Source organism: Schistocerca gregaria, chromosome 2 (genome assembly GCF_023897955.1).
Source record: "Schistocerca gregaria isolate iqSchGreg1 chromosome 2, iqSchGreg1.2, whole genome shotgun sequence".
NCBI classification, from domain to species: domain Eukaryota; kingdom Metazoa; phylum Arthropoda; class Insecta; order Orthoptera; family Acrididae; genus Schistocerca; species Schistocerca gregaria.
In genome coordinates, this window is record NC_064921.1 from 302,497,740 (window position 1) to 302,524,471 (window position 26,732).

The following is a 26,732-nucleotide window of genomic DNA, read 5'->3' on the forward strand; positions in this document are numbered from 1 at the left end:
TACTTCTACATTTGACGAAGACTCTCCATCCAAGATGCTGTGTTCTTGCTACCAAAAAGTCCTTAATCCGGTCACAAATTTCACTGAGTACCTCATATGATCGTACTTTCAACAATAAGCATAGGTGTGATACTGAGTCAAATGCTTTGTGGAAATCAAGAACTATTGCATCTACTTGGGTACCTTGATGCAAAGCTTTCAGTATGTCACGCGAGAAAAGTGCAAGTTGGGTATCACATGATCGATGTTGTCAAAAAACATGCTGGTTGGCATTGAGGAGGTAGTTCTGTTCAAGATTGTGTTCTTCATAAACAAACATGTTTGTATTAGGGAACAGATATGTAAACAAGTTAACAATTAGTAACATAAAATTTTTAAAAACATTATCAGCGATCTTTTAAAATTAAAATTTGAAGATTAAAAACAGTCTTGATCGCAACTTTTTATTTTTATTGGAGTGACTGGTTTCGATTGGAATAACTGCTCCAGCGTCTAAGGTCGGTACAACTTGCTTCATGGAGTTCACCCAGCATTGTGGAGTCTGAAGATGGTTCTTAAATAGAATCGAAACCAGTCACTCCAATGAAAATACAAAGTTGTGATCAAGACTGCTTTTAATCTATAAATGAGTAACAACCTAAAATTAGAACCAGGCAACTACAAGAAAGGTTTACTTCAGTCAGTGATTGATATTTAGAGCTCCTTGCACCACTGAAGCTGCTGCTTTTCATTACTTCAGTTTACAAAAACTTTTCATTACTTCAGTTTACAAAAGTCTGACAACAGCATTTCTACTCTCAAAAGTTTGTTTATACAGTTTCCCTTGCATTGCTTTCTTTGGCACTGAGTTCACAAGACTATTATTAAATTAAATAGTCATTTTTGTTCTAATGATCATTTACTCTTTACTACCCTTTCACCTTCATCAGTAAATTTTATTTTCTTCCACTCATGTGGATGGTTTCCTGTGAACAACGTACCTTGTCATGAGAATAGAAACACCTGTTCTATGTACCCTGGCTCATTTGCACCTACTGCCCACATACAGCAACTGTGATGTTGGGGACAGTTTGTGGTTTTTGTAAGATTGTAATCTTCATTGTGATGATAGATTGTCTCATTACTACAACAGTCATGGGCACATTGATGAACCAGAGCACTTCCAGGAATGTTTAAGTGCAATGGCAAACCAAAAGACAATATTAGTACATTGAAAGTAAGTCAAGATCACATGATGGTGTTGACAGTATTGTCTTGTACATTTAACTTTCTGACAACTGTGGATATTTAGGATGATGTTAGTTGAACTGCTCTTTTAGATAGCCAAAAATTAAATTGTTTCCTCAAATAAATAAATAAATAAATAATGACCATATGTTTTATTTCAGATCTCTACCTGCTGAACTGGAAATCAGAAAGTTGCCTCCTCAAGCTTTATTTCGTCTTGTTCAGATACTCGAATATGGCGAAGCATGGAAGCAGCTCATGGCCATTATTCCTAAAACTGGATCTGATCCATCTGAGATGAAATACAAAGTGGAACATGTAAAGTGAGTAATTTATTGCACAGCAAATGGTATAACTGATTCATCTATTTAAGTCTTTTTATTGTGGAAAGGAGATGACTGGAAGTTCAGGAATTTCAATCTCTTTGCAAGGATTCTTCATGTACACTTCCATATAGGAAAGCATTTATTTATATCAGTTTTATTTTCAATTTTATTAAAAACATTATAGAAACTTTGTAAATCAGAGAGTTCAGTGAAATAACAACAGATATTTGTTCATGTTCCATGAACTCCTTGCTTCAGAAAAGAAAACTAATATGGTATCATAAAGTCAAGGTGTTTTTTGAAAACCTTCAGTATTTCTTTTTTTGTTACCTCCTGTTCTCTTATTATTGGTCCAAGTTCATCTATTTGCTTGTCTTTGTTTTTCTTATTATTACATCGTACGGGTGCCGTTGTTAATCAGCCTCATTTCTTTAATGCCACCAAGGCAGTTGTAATCTTAGTACTATTTTATGTCAGTAATTGTTTTGAGGATATGAGATTACTCTTTGTTTTCAGTCTGCTGTGTGTCAGCATAGAGTTCTTACACATGAATCCCCTATCCCCTTTTCTTTATTGCTTACCTCTCAATGCCTTGCTCAGTCAGAAGTTGCAGGTAAGGAATCTAACGATTATGGACATGCTTTTTGGCAGTTAGTACTGAGCCGCCGCTTTCTTGTTTACCGTTCCTCTCTCCCTCCCTCCCTCCCTCCCTCTATGTCTATTTATTTCGTGCTAGGTATGCATTTCTACTTTACTTTGTTTCTGATATTACTGTCCTTTGACACTCTACAGTGTCTTATGTCAGTACTGTTGTAAGATTATTTTACACTGAAGTAACAAAAAATCATGGGAGACATCCTAATGTTGTGTCAACCTTCTTTGCCTGATGTAGTGCAGGAACTCAATGTGGTGTTGACTCATCAAGTCGTTGGAAGTCCCCTGCATAAATATTGAGCCATGATGCCACTATAGCCATCCATAACTGGGACAGTATTACCGGTCCAGGAGCTCATGCACAAACTGACCTCTCAATTATGTGCCATAAATGATTCTTGGCGTGATTTATGTTAGTCGATCAGGGTGGCCAAGTCATCCACTTGAATTGTCCAGAATGTTCTTCAAACCAGCCGCTAACAATTGTGGCATGGTAACATGATGCATTGTCATCCATAAAAATTCCATTGTTGTTTGGGAATATGGTCCATGAATGGCTGCAGAAGGTCTCAAGGTAGACTAACATAACAATTTCCAGTCAGTAGTCAGTTCATTTGTACTAGAGGATGTAGTCCATTCCATGTAAACACAGCCCACACCATTATGGAGCCGCCACCAGCTTGCACAGTGCCTTGTTGACAGATTTGGTCCATGGCTTCATGGGGTCTTCATTAAACTTGAACCCAGCCATCAGCTCTTTCCTAATGAAATTGGTGCTCATCTGACCAGGCCATGCTTATCCAGTCATCTAGAGTCCAACTGATATGGTCACAAGCCCAGGAGAGGCACTGCAGGCAATATCGTGCAGTTAGCAAAGGCACTCACATCATTCGTCTTCTACCATAGCCAATAACGCCAAAGTGCCAAAGAAACTGGTAGGCATGCATATTCAAATAGAGAGATAATGTAAACAGCAGAATACAGGGGTGCATTCGGCAGTGCCTATATAAGACAAGTGTCTGGCGCAGTTGTTAGATCAATTACTGCTGCTACAACGGCTGGTTATCAAGATTTAGATGAGTTTGAGTGTGGTGCTATAGTTGGTGCACCAGCGATGGGACACAGCATCTCTGATAGGAAGTGGGGATTTTCCCTTACAAACATTTCACAAGTGTACCGTGAATATCAGAAATCGGGTAAAACATAAAATCTTAGACATTGCTATAGCCTGAAAATGATCCTGCAAGAATGGGACCAATGACAACTGAAGAGAATCGTTCAACATGACAGAAATAAAACCCTTTCACAAACTGCTGCAGATTTCAATGCTGGACCATCAACAAATGTCATGCTGGACCATCAACAAATGTCAGCATGTGTACCATTCAACGAAACATCCTCGATATGGGCTCTCAAAGATGAAAGTCCACTCGTATATCCTTGATGACTGCACAGCACAAAGATTTATGCCACACCTGATCCTGTCATTACCGACATTGGACTGTGGATGACTGGAAACACATTGCCTTGTTGGACAACTCCCATTTCAAATTGTATCGAGTGAATGAATGTATACAGGTATGCAGACAACTTCATGAACCCATGGATCCTGCACGTCAGCAGGGAACTGTTCAGGCTCGTGGAGGCTCTGTAAAGGTGGGGGCACGTGCAGTTGCAGTGATACGGGGCCCCATAACATGCCTAGATATGACTCCGACAGGTGACACATATGTAAACATCTTGTCTGATCACCTACATCCATTCAGGTCAATTGTGCATTTTGATGGACTTGAGCAATACCAGCAGGACGAAGCAACACCCCACACATCCAGAATGGCTCCAGAAACACTCATCTGAGTTTAAACACTTTTGCTGGCCACCAAACTCCCCAGACATGAACATTATTGACCATATGTGGGATGCCTTGCAAAGTGCTATTCAGAAGAGAACTCCACTCACTCGTACTCTTATGATTTATGGACAGCCCTGCAGGATTTGTGGTGTCAGTTCCCTCCAGCACTACTGCAGGCATTAACCGAGTCAACGCCACATCATGTTGCAGCATTTCTGTGTGCTCAAGTGGGTGTTGCACGACACTAAGGAGGTGTACCAGTTTCTTTGGCTCTTCAATGTATACATTATATGACTACCATTTTGTGGTAAAGTCTGTTAATCCATGTCATGTGCCTATAATTTTCACATGAATCACCTTGTACAAATGACAGCTCTGCCAATGCACTGCTCTTTTATACCTTGTGTACACGACACCACCACTGTCTGTATACTTGTGTATTGCTGCCTAATGTGTTGGCAATTTTACCCACTGATTCAGTAGGTGTAAGTTCGCTAAAATTATGAGACAGTCTGGCTGGCCAGTGCCAATAGATACTTACAAAAGTACCAGAAAACACACTATCTTTTGGATGTGTTAGTTTCTTCCTCTGGGAGGAAAAAGAGAAGGATTGGGAAAATGTAGGAGGAAGAGATATCAGAGAGAGTAGGAGGTCAAAGCAAGTATCTTGTCACACACTGTGCCAGCTTCAATCCGGTGATTGAGGACAGAGTGAGAAATAAAGATGGAATAAAAGGATGAAAAATGAAATTAATAGGGCAAGTAAGAACTAAGAAGAAAATGTGACTTGTGTGGTGGAGGTGAGAAAAAAGGCGAAGAAGCAACAAGCAGTAAAGAAAATAATTAAATAAGACATAATAAATAAAAATAATGTGATCATAATTATTAAAAACAATGGACGGGGATTATATGTTAGTATGTTGGTTGGTTGGTTGTTTGGGGAAGGAGACCAGACAGCGTGGTCATCGGTCTCATCGGATTAGGGAAGGATGGGGAAGGAAGTCGGCCATGCCCTTTTAGAGGAACCATCCCAGCATTTGCCTGGAGTGATTTAGGGAAATCACGGAAAACCTAAATCAGGATGGCCGGACGTGGGATTGAACCGTCGTCCTCCCGAATGCGAGTCCAGTGTCTAACCACTGCGCCACCTCGCTCGGTTGTTAGTATGTTAACGGAGGTTAACTTGAGGAGGATTTCGGGATAAAAGGATATGTTGCAGGGCAAGCTCCCATCTCCTCTTGCTTGCAGCCAGAGGTAAAAATATGACTATGAAGTCTTTCGCGATGGAGTCCTTGCATAAAAAGTTCTCAGTTTACTTGCTGCGTCAAATTTGGATAAAATCCCGAGCTTTCAATGACTATCTCCATCATCTTCGTCAGGGGTAAAACTGACAGTTTTACCTCTGACAAAGATGATGGAAGTAGTCATCGAAAGCTTGGGATTTTATCCAAATTTGCGCAGCAAGTAAACCTAAAACTTTTTATGCAGAGGTAAAAATATGTTTTTATAGGGCTGTGGTGTTTTGATTATTATGGCTGTTTTTTTTTTTTTTTCCATAATAGACATCGGTTTTTTTCATAATAGGCATCGTTTTTTTTCAGAATAGGCATTTGGTGATACATACCTTGCAGTCAGCATGTTGTTACACAACAGGATAGAGGCAATAATAGTAAATGTGACTTTGCTTATTTCCTGTTGTTCCATAGGGCAGCAGTAAAGACCTTCCATCTGGTTCTGTTGGCAGCCAAACATTTCATTTCACTCCATGTTTTACCAGCTTTCAGAGCGTCTTCTTCCACCATTAATTTCCATATATTTTTAGGGCGGGCACATCTTAGTGTTCCTTGGGTGTTCCAATCCAGTGCTGCCTTTTCAACAGCTCCTTGTTGTTTGCGTATTGTGAGACCAATCATCCTCCATTTTTTTTCCTTTATTTGTTCACAGATAGATTGCTGGTTCGTCATCTCCCACAATTCATCATTTGATATAACATCTGGCCACCTCACATGTATAATTTGCCGAAGACACCAGTTTATGAAGACTTGCAACTGATTCACAGTCATATTTATTGCCTTCCATGTTTCGCAACTATACAGGAGGACTGACTTTATGTTTTTATTGAACAAGCACAGCTTGGTTTGTCTTGAGATGTTCTTATTGTGCCAGACATGATACAGTTGTACAAAGGCTCCATTTGCCTTCCATATCTGACTCTTTACATCCTCCTCGGTCCCTCCATCTTTACAGACGGTACTGCTTAGATATACAAGAGTCTACTTGTTCCAATTCCTTTTCCATACACTGTTAGCTTCACTTGTTTTTCAGATCGCATTCTCATTTCCTTAGTTTTCTGAACATATATTTTAAGACCTGCAATTTCTGCTTGCTCTTTCAGTCTTTCCAACTTTTCTTCCATGTTACGCAACCTTTGCGAGAGCAGACAGATATCGTCAGCAAAGTCAAGGTCTTCAAGCCTGTCTTGCATTCCCCACTGAATATCTCTTCTCCTACCCTCAACAGCTCTTTTCATTACACTGTCCAGTACCAACAAGAACAAGGTAGGTGACAGAATACATCCCTGCCTCACCCCAGCATTTGTTTGGATAGATTCAGTAAGTTTGCCATTGTGTAGCACCCTACATTCATATCCATCACACATGGCTTTAATATTATTTATTATCTTTGATAATATTCCATCCTCTTCCAAGGCATGCCACATAACTCTCCTATTAAGAGTCAAATGCCTTTTCAAAATCAATAAATGGAAGGGAGAGTGTATTTTGCCATGCTGCACTCTGCTCAAGTATTATATGCAGTGTGTTGATGAGATTGACACAACATCTGTGCTCTGTAAACCCAGCTTGCTTTTTTCTCAGTCATGCCTCGACTGAGTCCTTGATACGATTTAGCATCAATATATAGAGTACTTTACTTGGTACAGATAGGAGGGTGATGCCTCGCCAGCTATTACAGTTGGTAGTATTCCCTTTCTTTGGCAACTTAATAATCAGCCCTCCTTTCCAATCCTCTGGTATTTTCTCTTCTGACCATGTCTTCTCAAACAATGGATGCGGTAGATTTATGGTGGTGTCAGTGTCTACTTTTAGCACCTCAGGTGTAATATTATCCATTCCTGGAACCTTCCTGTTCTTTATCTGTTTGAGAGCTATTTTAATTTCAGTCTTAGTTGGTGTGCTTACATTGATTCTGTGACTGGCATCTGAAAAATTCCATTGCCTCTCCTTCTCTTCAGGTTGCACTCTGTTTAAGACTTCAGAAAAATATTCTCTCCATCTTCTAAGTTGGTCTTCTTCTGTCATCAACAGTCAACCCTCCTTGCCTTTCACAGGTCTGTTCTTGTTGAAACCTTTTCGGACAACATTCTAGTGACGCGGTACAGTTCTTTTGCGCCACCCATTGCTGCAGCTCTCTCTCCTCTCAGAGCTTGCTCATCCATCCATTTTCTCTTATCATTCCTCACACTCCTCTTTATTTGAGATTAGTAGCTGCTTACTCAGCTTGCATTCGACTTTTCTGCTGTCTTGTTTTACTCATATTTTATCTTGCCTTAATCTCCTCCCTACAGCTGATCAAATTCCATGTATGCTGACATCCAATCTTTCTTCAAATGGTTTTTAAAGCCAAGGACCTGTTTGCTCACATTGCAGTAGATGTCCTTCATCCATGTATCATCAACATTGTTTTCATCATTTTCATGTGCTTCTTGGAGTGCCTCGTAGCGGTTCCTTAGCTCAATACAGGAAGCTTCTTGTTTTGCTGTTATTCTAAGTTTTCCCACATCATATTTTTTGTTCTGTTGTTCAAACTTTCTATTTGTAGCAATGGTTTTTAGTCTAAAATTTGCAACAATAAGGTGGTGATCACTGCCAACATCAGCCCTACTTTTTTTTCTCACGTTCATCAGTGACTTTCTAAATTTTTTGCTTAGCACTAAATGATCAATTTGGTTTTCCGTTCTGTGACCAGGTGATACCCATGTAACCTTATGGCAATTCTTGTGTGGGAATAATGTACCTTCAATCACCAAATCATGACTGGCACAGAAATTTGAAAACATGTCCCCATTGTCATTCATTTTTCTGGTGCCATGGACTCCCTTTACATGCTCTAGGCCTTCATTGTTCTTTCCGACTTTTGCATTTATGTCTCCCATAATAATCAAGATGTCTCTCTTACTGGTACTTTTAATGATGTCACTTAAGGAGGAGAGGTAAAACTTTTTTTTTTCTGTTTAGTATTTGAGGTTTCTGCAGGAGCATAGCATTGGATGACTGTGACATTTCGAATTTTTGTCTTAAAACATGCTGTTAGTAGTATTTCTGAAACTGGTTTCCATTCCATAAGGCTCATTTTTGCTCCTTTGATTAACAAAGGTCCAACTCCATTTCTGTGATATGCACTCTCTCCAGTGGGTCCAGAGTATAAAAAGGTGTATCCATCTTGTGTTTGGATTTCTCCAAAACCTATCCATTGCACAACACTAAGTCTGAGGATATCCAACCTGTAACTCATCATCTCCTTTGTAACATGTTTCAGTTTGCTAGCTTCTCTCAATGTTCTAGTATTCCAGAAACCTATTTTCGTAGTCATTTTCATGCCAAAGGTCGTCATATTTGAGTCCGTCTGGCTGTTCTTTTCTGCTGTCTCTTTAATCATTTGTTTTTGGGAGTGCCGGTGATTGGCCCACAGCTCCCTAGTCTGGTGGTGGGGCTGCCAGCTAAGAGCCTCCAGAGTTGCCCAATTTTCTTTTAAGGGTTTACTCCCCTAGGGTGGCTGGCTTCCCTAAATCTAAGAGGAGATTTTAGATGGCAGGAAAAGGACAGGGTAAGGACAGGCTTGGGATAGGTGAAAAGGACCAGTGGGCCGTTGTGGGACACACTTCATCTGGCTCCTCACCCTCGGCCAATCTGGCATGGGTGGCCCTGCTGGTAGCTAAGCTACCACCGGCATAGCTCTCAGGATCCAGAGCACGCAAACCACCTCGCCCGCATGGGCAGTGCTACTGTAAGGTTGTGTCCCCTGAGGAAGAATAATCAATGTAACTTACTGAAATTTATTTCACTACATATTCACCCTGTACATCCAAACATGGTGCCAGAGCATGTGGCAGCAAGTGGGTTCTTGGGGGAGATTTTACAGCAGGATTAATTGCAGTGTAATATTAGTGATCTCTGAATGATGTTACAGAAGACATCAGTGAATGGTGTGGGTAGGATATCAGGGAAAGGGGGGAGGCAGCAATGCACAAAGTTTTGTTTGGAAGTTCAAGCTGTGTGATTATAGGGTGTGAAAAGGTACTGCCTTGGAGATTTGTTTGTGGATAAGGCCTATGGGGTAGTTGCAGGAGAGGAAATTCCGGGAGGGATTGTTGATAGTGTTGAGGGATTTGATGATGGAATAGATTCTTTTGCCATGAATGCCTAGGGTGTAGGGAAAGGAGCATTTTATATGTAAGGGGTGGCAGCTGTCAAGCTTTGGTATTTGTTGATTCTATTTGTGCTTGGATATGGGCTCCAGTGAGGTGGAGTTCAGTGTCAAGGAAGATGACTTGGAAAATGACCAAGTGAATTTGAGTTATGAAATGGTTAAACTGTAAGTGCTGCACAGATTATATTAATTTTATATTGCTGTTACAGCCATGCTTATTCACTAACAAGGTATGTGTTGCCTAAAATTAGAGACAGAATAGCTGGCCAGGACTTACTTCAGGAAACAAAATTCTTAGTACCGACAATAGGCACGTACGTAAGTATAAGAAACTATTCTGTCTTTTGGAACTATTAGTTCCGTCCTCCTGTTGGAAAGAGAAGACACGTTAGGAGTATGGGCAGGCCACTCAGACCTCTGGATGAGAGGGACCCACCTGTTCTTTTGATATGGCAGGTACCTGTTCTGTCATTTCAGTAGGAGTAGGATACATTTTTGATAGTGTCATGAAATGATACCCCCAGAGATACGGTAAGCCTGACATTAGACACTATTATAAAGTATCTCAAAATAATAAGACAATACCAGAGAAGAAAAGTTGCTACTCACCATACAGTGGAGATGCTGAGTCGTGATAGGCGCAACAAAAAGATTCACACAATTGTAGCTTTCGGCCATTAAGGCCTTTGTCAGCAGTAGACATACATATACATATAACACATGCACTCACACATTTGTGCAAACGCAACTTGCACACACATCTGTAGTGTCAGAGAACTGTGTATGTATGTCTACTGCTGACAAAGGCCTTAATGGCCGAAAGCTACAATTGTGTGAATCTTTTTGTTGTGCATATTGCGACTCAGCATCTCCACTGTATGATGAGTAGCAACTTTCCTTCTCTGGTATTGTTTCATTCCATCCTGGATTTTCCATTGTTCAAAATAATAAGATTGTTTCTAAATGATAGACCATCATGTCGCCTGATCATTTTCAAAATGTCAGCCACCCAAATGAGATTTGAGGGGTGCGAAAAGGTGAAATTCAGTGGGGGGAAGGGGATGGGGCAAGTCAAGACAGTAGGCTGGGTGTTCCAAGTGTTCCAGATGACATGTTTGTAACAGCTCCTGCATTTGTCTGACTGTTTGATGATGGGCATTGTCATCCAGAAGAATCATTCCATTTGTCAGGAGGCCATGTTGTTTGTAGTGAATGGGTTGTTAGAGTTCCCACAGAGTGGTGCAATGTGACGTGGCATTCACAGCCTCTCTCTGAGGCTAGCATTTCATCAGTATGATCCCTTGTATGTCCCAAAACGCAGTGGGTGCGACCATCATGACAGAATGGTCTTGTACTTTCTTGTTGCTGAGGAGGTGGAATGTTTCCATTCCATGGATAATCTTTAGAGATTATATTAGATTCAGTTTTCATTCCATAGGCCCAAAAAAGGAGATGATTCTTGTGGGTGTGTAACTTGTCAGAGAGTTTAATATAAAAACATAAACATTTGAATATAATACTTACTACCCTGATCATTTGTCAGGAGATGGTCGAAATAGGTGAATACAATGCGGTACACTGGAACAGCTAATATTTACAGAATTAATGCGCTGTCAGAATGAAACATTGTTATGCACTATCAATAAATTTATCATGCACAAAATACCTAATCTTGACTGTTGTGATCAAGTGCTGTCAAAACTGAAATCTAACAGACATTTTTACTTAAGCTGGCTTAACAGTCTCCGATAACATATTCATCTATAGGGTAGAAGGAGTTGCCTATCAAAAACTCTGTTTAAAATGTGCTTTATCTGAAACCAAGTTTTTGATGGTTGCTGGAAATTGAAAATGTGTGTTCCTGAATACTGGCCCTCGGTTTTGGACCAATGGAAATGATTTTAGGTGTTTATGTAGATTTTTATGATTCCCAGTATTGATACTGTGTATTCAGCTATTGGTTGGAAATAGAGATGTATTACTTGCAACAAACTTCATTAAGGAATAAATATACTGAGAAGCAATGGTTAGAATACAAAGTTCCTTGAACAGGTTTCTACATGATGTTCTTGAATTTACATCACAAATGATTCTTCTCACTTGCTTTTGCACCCTAAAGACTTATGCTCTGTTTGATGAGCTGTCCCAGAATATGATCCCATATGACATAATAGAGTTAAAGTAAGCAAAGTATGCAAGTTTTTTATATTTATATCTCGTACATCTGAGATCATTATCACTGCAAAAACGGACTTGTTTAGACACTGCAGCAAATCTGTGGTATGCTCATCCCAACTGAATTTATTATCGAGTTGCAATTCCAGAAATTTAACATTGTCAATCTCGTCGATCTGCATGTCTTCATATGTAATACACTTGCTGGAAGGAAAGCTCTTACAGGTTTGTCATTGAAAATTAGATTAGCAGCTATTTCCAAATCTGCATCTGACTTGCTTCTTATTGCAATGTTTGTATCATCTGCAAACAAAACAAACGTAGCATACAGCAATGTAACAGGCGAGAGGTCAGTAATGTACACAAGATAAAGCAATGGACTGAAGATGGAACCTTGAGGAACACCACATGTAAATAATTCCTAGTCAGATGAAGACTTGACTGCTTACTGCACAGGTATTTCGCAGTGACATCCTTTGTTTCCTGTTGGATGGATAATACTTGAACCATTTCGCAGCAGTGCCGATGACACCATAATATTCTAATTGACTTAAGAGAATGTGTGGTTCACAATCAAAGGCTTTTGATAGATCACAGAAAATGCCAGTAGCTTCTAATGTATTACCTAATGAATTAAGTACATTCTCACTGTAAGTGTAAATAGCTTTCTCTATACCAGAACCCTTAAGAAGTACAGACTGTGACTTGGACAATATATTATTTGCAGTCAGATGCTTAAGGAGACACTTGATCACAACTTTTTCAAATATTTTTGAGAAAGCTGGCAAAAGTGAAATTGGTCAATAGTTTTGTGGTATCTCTTTATCCCCCTTCTTATATAAAGAGACTTAACTTCAGCATCTTTTAGCCAATATGGAAATGTTCTGCTGATAAGAGATTGATTACAGAAATAACTTAAGATAGAACTTAACTCGCATGAGCACTCTTTGATTAACTTCATTGATATGTTATCATACACACTGGAATACTTAGATTTTAAGGGTTTTATTATGGATGCTACTTCTTTGGGAGACGTGTCATTTCCCTTCAACTGAAGTTTTTTTTTTTTCAAAGACTAGTCTCAGATACTCCATTGCACTGTTCACCAAACCTGATAACCCCAAGCTGTCAGTAACAGTAATGAAGTTCTCGTTTAAGAGGTTTGCAGCACTACATGTACTTGTTACCAAACTCTAATTTAGTTTTAGAGGTATCTGATCCTCATCCTTCTTGGCCCCACCTGTATCTGTCTTCACTATATCCCATACCGTTTTTATTTTGTTGCCTGATGTAATTATCTTTTTCTCGTAATAAAGCGGCTAAAATTTCTGAATTACTTGCTCCAATATTTTCCCGTATTCTTTGTATTGCTTTACAATTCTAACTTCAGAGCTGTTCCTAGATAGTAGTTACAGTCTCCTTTTTGTCCAACATGATATCTTTATTCTTTGTGTAATCCATGGTTTGTTTTTTGATTTGTATGTGATATGAGTTACCTTTAGGGGAAAATAATTTTCAAAAGTGAAGGTAACTTTATTAATGAGTGCTTTGTATTTTCCATTTGAGTCAGAAGTATTGTAAACATCCATCCAGTTCATGTCTTTGAGCAATTTCCTTAGTTTCTCAATTTTTGACTTATTTATTACTCTCCTGTACTGAGATTTAATAGATTTTTAATCGTGACAAGTTTAAAAATTTACACAAGATGCTAAATGTCATGATAAGACAGCCCATTTACTATTGGTTTTGTGATATGACTTTTTCTCCTTTTTGAGTTTACAAAGATATTATCAATAGCAGTTTCAGAGCATTTACATATCCCAGTAGCAAAGTTCACAGTGGGAACTAAATTGAATGATAGTGTTACTGGCTGCAATAGTTGTTCACTGACAGAGCTTTTCAATAAATTCACATTGAAGTCACCAGCAAGCACTGTTTCTTTTTTCTTTACCATGAGATGGGACATTAGAGCTTCCGGATTTCTTATGAAGAGGTTAAAATTTCCTGAAGGTGATCTGTATATACCTACTATTATAAGAGACTTATTATGAAATACTACTTCTGTTGCACAAGCTTCTAAGTGTTGCTCTGAGCAAAATGTATTAATATCAATATTCTTGAAATCAAAACAGTTTTTGACAAATGTGGCAACTACTCCTTTCTCCATATTTTCTCTACAGAAGTAAGAAGTTAACTTGAATCCTGTAACATTTAATGTATCTATACCAGTGGTCACGTGATGCTCAGAGAGGCAGATTGTATCAACTGGTTTTTCTCAACTCTAATTCTTCAACACAAATAAGCAACTCATTAAGGTTCCCCTTAGTCCTCAGATATTCTGATGCAATAACAATAATTGATTTTGTGCACTGGCTGAATTACAACTGAAACTTAATTTTCCTGCCAATTTTTGAGTATCTCTAGTTTCAATCAGAGGCTGTCTGCTTGAATTGTGTACATTAAATTTTCCTTTCTGGCTGCCTGTTTTATCAATGTGAATGTCATTTTCAACTTGTCTTTGAGCATCTTTTGTTTCTGCCCTCCCTACCCTAAAAAAACTTCTGATCCATCACTTGTAACCACTGGTACTTTACCACTTGACAGTGCCCCCCCTCCCTTTAAGTTATTTGCTATTAGCCCAGACAGTTTTCCCTTCCCTTTCCTGTTCAGGTGAAGGCCATGCCTAGTGTAGTCCCACCTGCTGATAGAATCAACAGGAACCACACTGCTGTGAGATTCCACATCCGATCCAAGCAACCGTTCCACCTCTAAATTAACACTCATAACAAAAGAGTTTAAATGATGTCACTTACGGTGCCTCAGAACACACACAAGCCCAACACCATATGTCTCATCGGCGAAGCTATATTTACCGGGTCACTCCTAATTGAATAATTAGGGTTCCTGTCTATGCTGTTGCTCACCCCACCCACTATTACCAATGTGTCTTCCATTGTGAAGTCTTTGCAAAGTGAACCTACATCATCTGTCACCGGACCCAGACTTGCACTAGGTTTCTGGTTGAAAATAATCAACCAAGACTTATTCCTTGTAACAGTTACTGTCAAGAAGTCCTCTCTTTCCTCACAGTAACAAAGAAGGTGCTGCAAAGACAGACCCATTATGTTCATTTTATGTTCCTTAGTCAATATGCGGAACAATGCAACTAATGCTGCTCACAGATGAGGATGTAAATGCTTCCATATGAACACCCTGCCACATGTGTTATATCACAGATTGTCACAGATTGGTCATTATGAATGATCTGCTTGTCATATCCTGCCACTGCAGGCTGACCAAGAAGCTCCCAGTCTCTGACTGGTTACTTTTGGCTGAACATATGTTTGATAAGCTCTTGGTTACTGAGATTATGAATTTTACACCAGCAGTCCTCTGTAATTGTATTCCTGTACATGTTTCAGGAACCACCAAGTGGCAAAATGGTGGAATTTTGTGTCTTACAAGGAATAGTGATGTTTATTTACCAACAAAATTCCAAGGATTATAAACATAAACCAACAACCTCAGGTAAATTGGTGGCACTTCAGTTGTATTAGTTTTGCCCAACTGTATGGATCACCATAAGACCCAACTTTTAGTGGAAACGAAATGACCTCTAGCAGATGTGCTGTCTGGAGCCAGAAACACCAATCACTACGAAGGCTGCATGCAGCCAATCATGAGGATCATTTCAGAAGAGAATTCTTTCTGGGAAAATGACATTTACTTTGTCTCAAAGTGTTTTCATCATGACTAAGAGAGTGAAAATTGCAGCCATTTTGTGTACACAAAGTTTTGTAATGCATACCAGGTGTGCAGAAATCTGTTATAGTGATTAAAGAATGGCTCATTATTGGAAGTATATTTTTGCGCAAAGTTTACATACTATAATTGCAGGCAAAGTTTGTGTGTGTGTGTGTGTGTGTGTGTGTGTGTGTGTGTGTGTGTGTGTGTGTGTGTGTTTGGGGGGGGGGGATGATGTGATAGATGTTATGAAGACAATAAATGAGAAACAAAAACCATTTTCACTTGCACCATATCTTTGGTAGAAAATGTAGACGCCATTCATGTGACCAAAAAGATGCTAAAAGTGGTTGTTGAAAATTTATTCACTGACTTCAATGTTGTGAAAAGGATAGTTACTACACATTATATAGCGGAGGTGCTGAGTCACAGATAGATGCAGCAAAAAGACTGTCAGAAAGTGAGCTTTCGGCCAACAAGGCCTTCATCAGAAATACACACACATACACATACAGAGACTGTATTCATGTGTGTGTGTGTGTGTGTGTGTGTGTGTGTGTGTTGTCAATTTCTGATGAAGGCCTTGTTGGCCGAAAGCTTGCTTTCTGACAGTCTTTTTGTTGTACGTATCTGTGACTCAGTATCTCCAGTATACGGTGAATAGCAACTGTCTTTTTCATAATATTGTTAATTCCATCCTGGTTTTCCATTGTTTTATTCGTTGACATCTTAAGCTATTTCAACAAAAATCCTGACAAACATTGCTAAGGTGTGCAAAATCTAACATTGACTCTTTCATTTTTATTATGTGTAGTTTGTTGGTATTTTTATTTTATTTTCGCTTCAGCGGAATAATGTTTTTGTCAGTGCTTTTACCGATCTTATACTTTTTTTATGCATAACAGGCATGAAGTTATGTCTTCTTTTGTTTCTTTATACAGACTGATTGAACATCATGCAAATATGCAGAAGCGACCTTGTGCAGAAATCTTTTTGGAGGAGTGGAGCACTAGTGGAAGGATTAGACCAAATTTAGCATTCCTGCTAGAACTTTTGGTTAAAGCTGAACTGTACAGAGCTGCAGAATTTGTCGCTGGTGATTTATTGAAAGGTCTGTTTTGGCTTGAACTAAGGCAAGCATTGTATTTACACTATCAACAGTATCACTCTATAGGGGTTGGACAGAAGTATGGAAATACTGTGAGAAATGCTTACTTAAACATAAACGCAGGTCGCACTGTTGCATTGGACCATGAACTGCACCTATACAATGTTGTCCATATTTTACAAGTCTCAGTCATGGTCAGAACTGTGTTCTGTGAACTAGGGAATGCATTATGTTTGAGGTAAATGAATTTGAACAGGGGCAAATTGTTCATGCTCATATGGTGTGTGCTTCCATAACCAAAGGAGCTAAACTGCTTGGGCAACGTATTGACGATTTATGCTGCATATAGGGAAAGTGGAAAAAGTCATCTGCAAAGTCACAACGTGGATGAAGGTGCTTGTTAAATGATCATGACAGATTCTCATTGAAGAGGCTTGTGACAAAAAACAAGAGAATGGCATCTGCTAAAGCTACTGTGGTACTGAAAGTCACACTTGTGAACTCTGTTAACATCAAAACAACATGGAAGGAGCTCCATAAGCAAGGAATTGTGGGGCAAGCAGAGAGTATTTAGCAGTGGAAGAAAGTCATTTGGTTGGATGTATCTTGATTCACACAGTTTCAAATTCCTGGCCGAGTTTACTTCCAGTGAGTGAAACATGATGGGGATTGAGTGTCAATTTGGGCAGCTGTATTGTGGTATTCCAAGGACTCAATGGTTACTCTTCAAGGTCAAGTTACTGTCAAGGATTATGTGACCATTTGGGCTAATCAGGTCCATCCCATAGTACAATGTTTGTTCCCCAATGGTGGTGATGTTTTCCAAAATGACAGGCCCCTTATTCACACAGCTTGTATTGTCCATTACTGGTTTTGTGAGCCACCATAGTCTTGAGATCTCAATATTATTAAGCTTTTGTGGTCTGCTTTGGAATGAAGGGTGCAGGAGGAATAGTATAAGATTCCCTCGAAAACTATACAGGATGTGTATTTGCCCATTTCAAGATGACTGGAATCTGTTTGGAATGCCAGTGGGTTTCCTGCTTTGTAGTATACATGATAACATGTAGTTTTGGTGTTTCCATATTTTTGTTCAATCCCTGTATGTCAAGAAAAAAGACAGGTGAGATAATGTAAATAACTATAGGCTCATCATAATTTCCTCTTGCATTTCGAAACTATTCGAAAATGTATAGCCGAAAACAAAATCTCTTTGTAAAGAAAAATAGAGATTCAGAAAAAAAATCAACAACTACTGCCATTTATGAGTGCTTAAAGTTTATACTAAATCTGACTGACATGAGACGGGAATCAGCAGAAGTATTTATTGACCTGTTGATGGAAGCTCTTGACATGCTGGTTCATAAGATTCTGCTGTCAAGGCTCGAAATGTGTGATATCTGAGGCCTGTGCAACAGTCGGAGCAGTTCGTTCCTGAGCAGATATAATCTAGCATGAGCATCAAACACACAAATATCAAGCTTGTTGTTGTTGTTGTTGTTGTTAGTGGTGGTGGTGGTGGTGGTGGTGGTGGTGGTGGTCTCCATTCCAAAGAGGGGTTTGCTGCAGCTCTCCTGCTAGTCTATCCTGTTCAAGTCTCTTCATTTGTGCATAACTGTCACAATCTACATCCATTTGAACTGTCTTGCTGTATTCATGCCTTCTATAATTTTTACACACTTGGTCTTCCCTCCATTACCAAATTGACTATTTGTTGATGCCTCTGGATGTGTCCTATCAACTGATCCCTTCATTTAGTCAAATTGTGGCATAAATTTCTTTTCTCCCTAATGTGATTCATTACATCCTCATTTGTTATTTGCTTTACCCATCTTACATTAAACATTCTTCTAAAGCACCTAATATAATAACTTCTATTCTTATATTATTTACTTGTGTTGATGTTCATGTTATAAACCCTTTTCAAAGCACTATCCATTCCATTCAACTGATTTTCCAAGTCCTTTGCCATCTGATAGAATTAAATATCATTGGCAGAACTCAATGTTTTTATTTCTTCTCTGTGAACTTTTAATTCCTTTTCCAAATTTCTTGTCAGTTCCGTTACTGTTTGCGACATGTACAGACGGAAAGTTATCAGGGATAGGTTACAACTAGACAGGGCAGAACCATTCTTTTAAGGGACTGGATCAAAACTACTGTCTCACTGGAATGAATTAACTCTTTGTCTTCACTCGTCACTCTCCCTTTGCTTAGTAAAGCAGATGAAAGGAAGGTGCCTTGCCTTTTTAATTCACAGTCACTGTATCTGAGTTTATACTTTATTTCAAAAAGAGGATTAACAGTTTCCATTAGATCTGTTGTAGTTTTCAGATTTCTGAAAAGTCGTGCATTTCGTCTTCAGTAAAAATAAAAAAAATATCTCAACAAAATTCTGAATTTTTTTTATCAAGTTGTGAAATTATAACAATAAAACTCATTCTTGCTTTTTTCATAGTTTTTCTGGAAACAATATATAATATGAAAACTACAATATAATTGAAACTAATTTTCTACTTTCAAAAATTATCTACAGTTGTCATTTGCAGTCAGTGTGACACTAGGTCTAGTTCAACAATCACTGTTGGTCCAGGGCCATGGCTTTGTTGGAGCTGACATGTGGTATCAGCAAAATCCTCCCAAAATGAAGCATTTGCACAAGTTATGCTTGTTATTGGTTGCTGATTGATCTTAATAAAAAAATTAAAAAAATCCTTGTATTTTAGCAAGTCGAAGACAAATCAACACTCTTTGAAAAACATAACTACTCTTTTGACTTTATCAAGTTGTCTGTATTGACTTTTCATATTGTGTGTTACACAAAAAGATTTAAAGGAAGTGCAAATCATAGAACATGTGGGAGGTTCAAAAGCATGACAGCCAATTTCATTGTTGAAGCAGTTTGAAATATTTTCTGCAATTGAGTCTTCCTTCAGACTGGAAGCCCTCTAGAAAGCATGACTTCAGTAGAGTCTTCTCATTTGCCATGAGTACTGGACAAAAAACATTTATGATTTTTTAAAATGTGTCTCTAATGTCATATTTTTATTTAATTATAACTTTGATGGATTTACTTATGTCTTGTTGCAAATGAAAATAGATTGCATGTGGTGGTGTTACAAAAGAAAATAAATCAGGATCTAATGGGGAACGAAATGACAATTGCAATGTTGGATAGAGACTGAGACTCAATTTAATTTCATGGAAGGACACGTTGTGATCCGCACCAGCCCAGAGGTACTTTTGGACGTCTCTTCAGGTTTGATGATGTACCAGAAGGAAAGGAAGTTATCTGTTGACAGATATGGCATTTTCCTTTTTTCTATCCAGTTTGGTGAAATTATACATATATCACTTGAAGCTCTTCTAGGTAAAGATGATGTGGTTGACTTATATATCTGTTCAATTTCAGTTATTTCCATGTCATGTTCTTGCAAGCACAACGTATATTCGGCCATTCCACTTGTCATTTCATTTTGCTGTATGGGTACTAAAAGATAACAATGTTAGGGAAAGGATAGACTGTTATTCACCATAAAGATGCAACTTAGAGTTGCAAACAGGCACAACAAAAAGACTTACATTTTAACTTCACACAAGCAAGCACATGTCATGCACACATGACCATCTTCTCTTACAGCCCAGCCTGGAATGCAACTGTCACTTTGGATTAAAGCAGCACATTTCTTGCTTACTTGCTTGTGTGTGTTTGTGTATTTCCTTTTCTGAAGAAGGCTTTGCCTGAAAGCTAAATGTGTAAAAGTTTTTCCATTGTGCCTGTATGCAATTCGAAGTGTCATCTTTACAGTGAATAGAAATCTATCCTTTTCCTAATAGTGTTGATATTCCAACCTAGAGTTTCCATTGTTTAGTGTTATAACTTAACCCTTTTTATTAATGATGCAGCCAATCTTTTCATCAAAGACACTGAATGAGAGTTAGTCAAGATCTGTGCCTTTTTCCACGCTGCAGTATTTTGTTTTGCTGTTAGCTTTTTCAGCTGTAATTACATTAATTCTGCAGCATTTTTTTTTAAATTTGAGGTGAATTTGTACTAAAAAGTCTTGGACCCCATTGGAAGTCACTGTGATGTGGGGAAAAATGCTGCTGAGATGAGATAGTATGTTTCTGGTGAAATAACCATGCAAGTAGTCTCTTACCAGAAACATTCAGTTCTAACCCATGCCACATATGATGTAGCCATGTAAGGGACAATGCTTCGGTGAGATTCATATGGAAACATACTTCTGCCTTGAGCAATTCTCCAAGTTATGCTTTAACATGTTGCACAGAATGCTCCGTCTACGGCTAATTGTATGTCTCAAAGAGCAATATATTCTTCACACTAAATAACCTTCTTCAAACAGCGTAAATCAAAGCTGATGTCACTGAGCCCTGAACTTGGTTTAAAAGTACTAGTTACCTGATAACAATCTCAAAGAGATCTGCATGTAATCTCACATCTCCTTCTCACTACCACCACCCAACAGTAAGATTTTCTTTCCTCCACCTCCCCTTTCTCTCTCTCTCCCTCCTACCACCCCCTTGTGTGTGTAGGGAGTGGGGAAGGGTGTGGTGGGGGCTGTTATAGGTTTTCTCTGTTGTCATTTTTCTTTTTATGTACTGTATTGAAAGTGGTGTTTCAAATTACAGACAAACTGCCTGAAAGACCAGAGTCTGGGCCTGCTGCTGCTGTTGATTTGTCCGATGAAGCTTTGCAGAAACTTCTCCAATCAAAAAACCATGTTAAACCTCCGGCTGATGTCAATGGTTTGATTGATTCATTGCCTAAGCCATTGGAACAGTTGACATTGTTTGATGGAGCTCAAGAGTCTGTTACTCCTGGAGGCTCTGGTAATGTACACATGAATAATACTGAGAGAGGACATGTTGGTGTAAATGAAAGCAATGAAACTATAAATGAAATGCCAACAAGGAGAGTGGATAGTATTGATGCACCTGCGATCAGTAATGAAAGAAATGAGTACAGGTATATAAACATCAAATGTTTTGTGCACTTAACTTTTGTTATTTGTCATGACATTTTTGTTATTGGATGTTAACTGTTCAATTATGTCTGTTTGATGTTTAAAAATGGTTATCACCACCATTTCATGCCTGTTTCATGTAATTTACGTGAGGCTCTGAGGACTTATTTTTAGGCTATTGTTCATGTACAATATCTGTTTAAAAGACATCACAGCATTCTTCTTGGATTCTGGTTGGACATTCTTGTTGATATGTTTCCTTTTTGTGATACAGTAATTTTTGTTACAGTATTTGTTAGTGAACATTAATAGCGAGTGAGGGAGAATGAGGTGGTCTAGGGGAGGGAATTCTGTGAGGAGGAATGGCTGAAGACTGGGAAGGAGAGGCAGCTGTGTGAAATAGGATAGGAATGGGGACCCAGTGAGTTCACCCTGGTCCAGGCAGGTGCAGATATGTGTGCCACACACAGTGAGGGAGAAATCATGGAGAGGAAAGAACAAGTGTAGAGTATAGGGTGAAGTGGTGGCCAGGGATGGGAGTGGAGCTGGGTAAGAGGAGGCTAAGAGGATTGCAGGAACAAAGAATGTATTGGAAGAACAATTCTCTTTTGTTTAATTCAGAGACACTGGTTTTGGGGAGGGGTATCCTGATGGCGTAGGTTACCAACACAAGAAAGCTTGTATACGATGTAACTGCTTTCATATGTGGCCCTGCCTCTGAGGGGGTAGGATATGTCTGTGGCAAGAGTGAAATGTTATGTGGTCGATGGGTGCTTAGCATTAAGCACCATGTTCCAACTGGCATCAAACTCTCCTAACCTCTGTCTCACATCCACCACCACCCCTATCTGCATCCTGCAAATTCACCCCTTCGATCTGCTTGCACACTTTCCACTGCATGCTCTTCCTGTGCTTCTGTTCTGTCCCCCCTTGATAATCCAGTCCTCCACCTCATTGTGCACCACACACAACTTCTCCTGCCAGTGCCAGGCGAACTCACTGGCGCCACATTCCTATGCCGTTCCCTTGTAGTCCCTCCTTCCCAGATCACAGCCACCCTGCACCCCTTCTTTTCCTTCTTCCCTTTCCTCCTCCTTTTCACCCACCTCATTCCATACAACCCCTGACCCCAATTAAGTTGCACTACCGGTTCGCTGTAGTTGGCCGGGATAATGTAGCCGTGCATGCGTGTTTTGTTTCTCATGTTAGTTTGGTCTGATGAAGGGCATTGTCTGAAAATTCAGCAGTATTTTTGATCTTGCTTGTGTGCCTGTCTACTTACCATTATTCTTCCATTATATATATGTAGTCTTCTTCCATGGCTCCCCCTCCCCCTTTTCCTCCTCTCACACACTTCACTTACAACAATATGTATAACTGGGAAATATTATAGCGAGAACTTCTGTTTGAAAATAACAGCAATCTCTGCCCAAACTCTTTGCCTTTACAAATGTCTGCTTGTGTCTGTGTATGTGCGGGTGTGTGTGTGTGTGTGTGTGTGTGTGTGTGTGTGTGTGTGTGTGTGGCGCGCACGCGCACACGCACGCGAGTATATACCTCCCCTTTTTTTCCCTTAAGGTAAGTCTTTCCGCTCCCGGGATTGGAATGACTCCTTATGCTCTCCCTTAAAACCCACATTCTTTCGTCTTTCCCTCTCCTTCCCTCTTTCCTGAAGAAGCAACCGTTGGTTGCGAAAGCTTGAATTTTGTGTGTATGTTTGTGTTTGTCTGTGTGTCTATCGACCTGCCAGTGCTTCTGTTTGGTAAGTCACATCATCTTTGTTTTATATATATAAAAAACAAAGTTGATATGACTTAACAAACAAAAGCGCTGGCAGGTCGATAGATACACCAACATACACACAAAGTTCTCCCACATGGAATGTTTCCATATGATGTAAATAAAATAGAAAGAAACTTCAACTTGGGGAAAAATATATTAAAAACAAAGATTCCAAGACTTACCAAGCAGGAAAGCGCCGGTAGATAGGCACAATAAATAACACACACACACACACACACACACACACACACACACACACACAGGATTTCTAGCTTTCACAACCGACGGTTGCTTCTTCAGGAAAGAGGGAAGGAGAGGGAAAGACGAAAGGATGTGGGTTTTAAGGGAGAGGGTAAGGAGTCATTCCAATCCCGGGAGCAGAAAGACTTCCCTTAGGGGGAAAAAAGGACAGGTGTACACTCGCACGCACACACATATCCATCCACACATACACAGACACAAGCAGACATTTGTAAAGGCAAAGAGTTTGGGCAGAGATGTCAGTCGAGGCGGAAGTACAGAGGCAATGAAGTTATTGAAAGACAGGGGAGGTTGAGCGGCAGCAACTTGAAATTAGTGGAGGTTGAGGCCTGGCGGATATCGAGAAGAGAGGATATACTGAGGGGCGAGTTCTCATCTCCGGAGTTCGGATAGGTTGGTGTTGGTGGGAAGTATCCAGATAACCCGGACAGTGTAACACTGTGCCAAGATGTGCTGGCCGTGCACCAAGGCATGTTTAGCCACAGGGTGATCCTCATTACCAACAAACACTGTCTGCCTGTCTCCATTCATGCGAGTGGACAGTTTGTTGCTGGTCATTTCCACGTAGAAAGCGTCACAGTGTAGGCAGGTCATTTGGTAAATCACTTGGGTGCTTTCACACGTGGCTCTTCCTTTGATCGTGTACACCTTCCGGGTTACAGGACTGGAGTAGGTGGTGGTGGGAGGGTGCATAGGACAGGTTTTACATCGGGGGCGGTTACAAGTGTAGGAGCCAGAGGGTAGGGAAGGTGGTTTGGGGATTTCATAGGGATGAACCAAGAGGTTACGAAGGTTAGGTGGATGGCAGAAAGACACTCTTGGTGGAGTGGGGAGGATTTCATGAAGGATGGATCTCATTTCGGGGCAGGATTGTAGGAAGTCGTATCCCTGCTGGAGAGCCACATTCAGAGTCTGATTCAGTCCCGGGAAGTATCCTGTGACAAGTGGGGCACTTTTAGGGTTCTTCTGTGAGAGGTTCTGGGTTTGAGGGGATGAGGAAGTGGCTCTGGTTATTTGCTTCTGTACAAGGTCGGGAGGGTAATTGCAGGATGCGAAAGTTGTTTTCAGGTTATTGGTGTAATGGTTAAGGGATTCAGGACTGGAGCAGATTCGTTTGCCACAAAGGCCTAGGCTGTAGGACCGTTTGATATGGAATGGGTGGCAGCTGTCATAATGGAGGTACTGTTGCTTGTTGGTGGGTTTGATGTGGACGGATGTCTGAAGCTGGCCATTGGACAGATGGAGGTCAACGTCAAGGAAAGTGGCATGGGATTTGGAGTAGGACCTTCGTAACCTCTTGGTTCATCCCTATGAAATCCCCAAACCACCTTCCCTACCCTCTGGCTCCTACCCTTGCAACCGCCCCCAGTGTAAAACCTGTCCTATGCACCCTCCCACCACCACCTACTCCAGTCCTGTAACCCGGAAGGTGTACACGATCAAAGGAAGAGCCACGTGTGAAAGCACACACGTGATTTACCAACTGACTTGCCTACACTGTGACGCTTTCTATGTGGGAATGACCAGCAACAAACTGTCCATTCGCATGAATGGACACAGGCAGACAGTGTTTGTTGGTAATGAGGATCACCCTGTGGCTAAACATGCCTTGGTGCACGGCCAGCACATCTTGGCACAGTGTTACACCGTCCGGGTTATCTGGATACTTCCCACCAACACCAATCTATCCGAACTCCGGAGATGGGAACTCGCCCTTCAGTATATCCTCTCTTCTCGATATCCGCCAGGCCTCAACCTCCGCTAATTTCAAGTTGCCACCACTCATACCTCACCTGTCTTTCAATAACTTCTTTGCCTCTGTACTTCCGCCTCGACTGACATCTCTGCCCAAACTCTTTGCCTTTACAAATGTCTGCTTGTGTCTGAGTATGTGCGGATGGATATGTGTGTGTGTGTGTGTGTGCGCGCGGGAGTGTACACCTGTCCTTTTTTCCCCCTAAGGGAAGTCATTCCGCTTCCGGGATTGGAATGACTCTTTACCCTCTCCCTTAAAACCCACATCCTTTCGTCTTTCCCTCTCCTTCCCTCTTTCCTGAAGAAGCAACCGTCGGTTGTGAAAGCTAGAAATTCTGTGTGTGTGTGTTTTATTTATTGTGTCTATCTACCGGCACTTTCCCCCTTGGTAAGTCTTGGAATCTTTGTTTTTAATATACATGATGATGTAAATAAAATAGAAAGAAACTTCCACATGGGAAAAATATATTAAAAACAAAGATTCCATGACTTACCAAGCAGGAAAGCGCTGGTAGATAGACCCAATAAAAAACACACACAAAATTTCGTCAGCAAAGAGGGAAGGAGAGGGAAAGATGAAAGGATGTGGGTTTTAAGGGAGAGGGTAAGGAGTCATTCCAATCCCGGGAGCGGAAAGACTTACCTTAGGGGGAAAAAAGGATAGGTATACTCTCTCTCTCTCTCTCGTGCGCGCGCACACACACACACATGCACACACACATCCAACCACACATATACAGACACAAGCAGACATATTTAAAGGCAAAGCCATCTGCCCAACACAAGCAGACATATTTAAAGGCAAAGAGTTTGGGCAGATGGCTTTGCCTTTAAATATGTCTGCTTGTGTCTGTATATGTGTGGATGGATATATGTGTGTGTGTTCAAGTGTATACCTATCCTTTTTTCCCCGTAAGGTAAGTCTTCCCGCTCCTTTCATCTTTCCCTCTCCTTCCCTCTTTCCTGACGAAGCAACCGTGGGTTGCGAAAGCTCGAAATTTTGTGTGTGTGTTTGTGTGTTTTTTTATTGTGCCTATCTAATAGCACTTTCCCGCATGGTAAGTCATGGAATATTTGAAAACAGATGATGAGATTGATGCAGAATGGCACTTTTTTGCATCATGCTATGGGAAGAATGCGTGTCGTGGTGTTGGGGGTGCAAAGACACTAGCTGTCCTAAAAGGTAGTCTGCAGCAGACCTGTGAGAAAAAACTATAAAAGCCGCTGCTCAGCAGACAACCATAACAATTCTGTTTTCCACAGATTAATTTTTGTTTTTAAACAATTATTAAGTAATAAATTTACATTAATTAATATGTATTTGGGAGTGATGTTTTTTTTCTGTAGGAACAGTTCTTTCTTACTGCAGTATAATATAAAATATATGTGAAAGTTATTTGCAGTGATTGTCC

At 40.1% G+C, this 26,732-nt stretch overlaps 1 protein-coding gene across 3 annotated transcripts in view; it reads left to right on the forward strand.

The window, feature by feature from the left end:
• The window catches only part of LOC126336926 (interleukin-1 receptor-associated kinase 4-like), a 102,552-nt gene that overhangs the window by 15,863 nt on the left and 59,957 nt on the right, over positions 1-26,732 (forward strand). For all 3 annotated transcript variants that reach the window (XM_050001095.1, XM_050001096.1, XM_050001094.1), the window contains exons 2-4: positions 1,389-1,550; positions 16,368-16,537; positions 21,188-21,524. In XM_050001095.1, the coding sequence (XP_049857052.1) occupies positions 1,389-1,550; positions 16,368-16,537; positions 21,188-21,524 (669 nt within the window). The remainder of the gene's footprint in view (positions 1-1,388; positions 1,551-16,367; positions 16,538-21,187; positions 21,525-26,732) is intronic.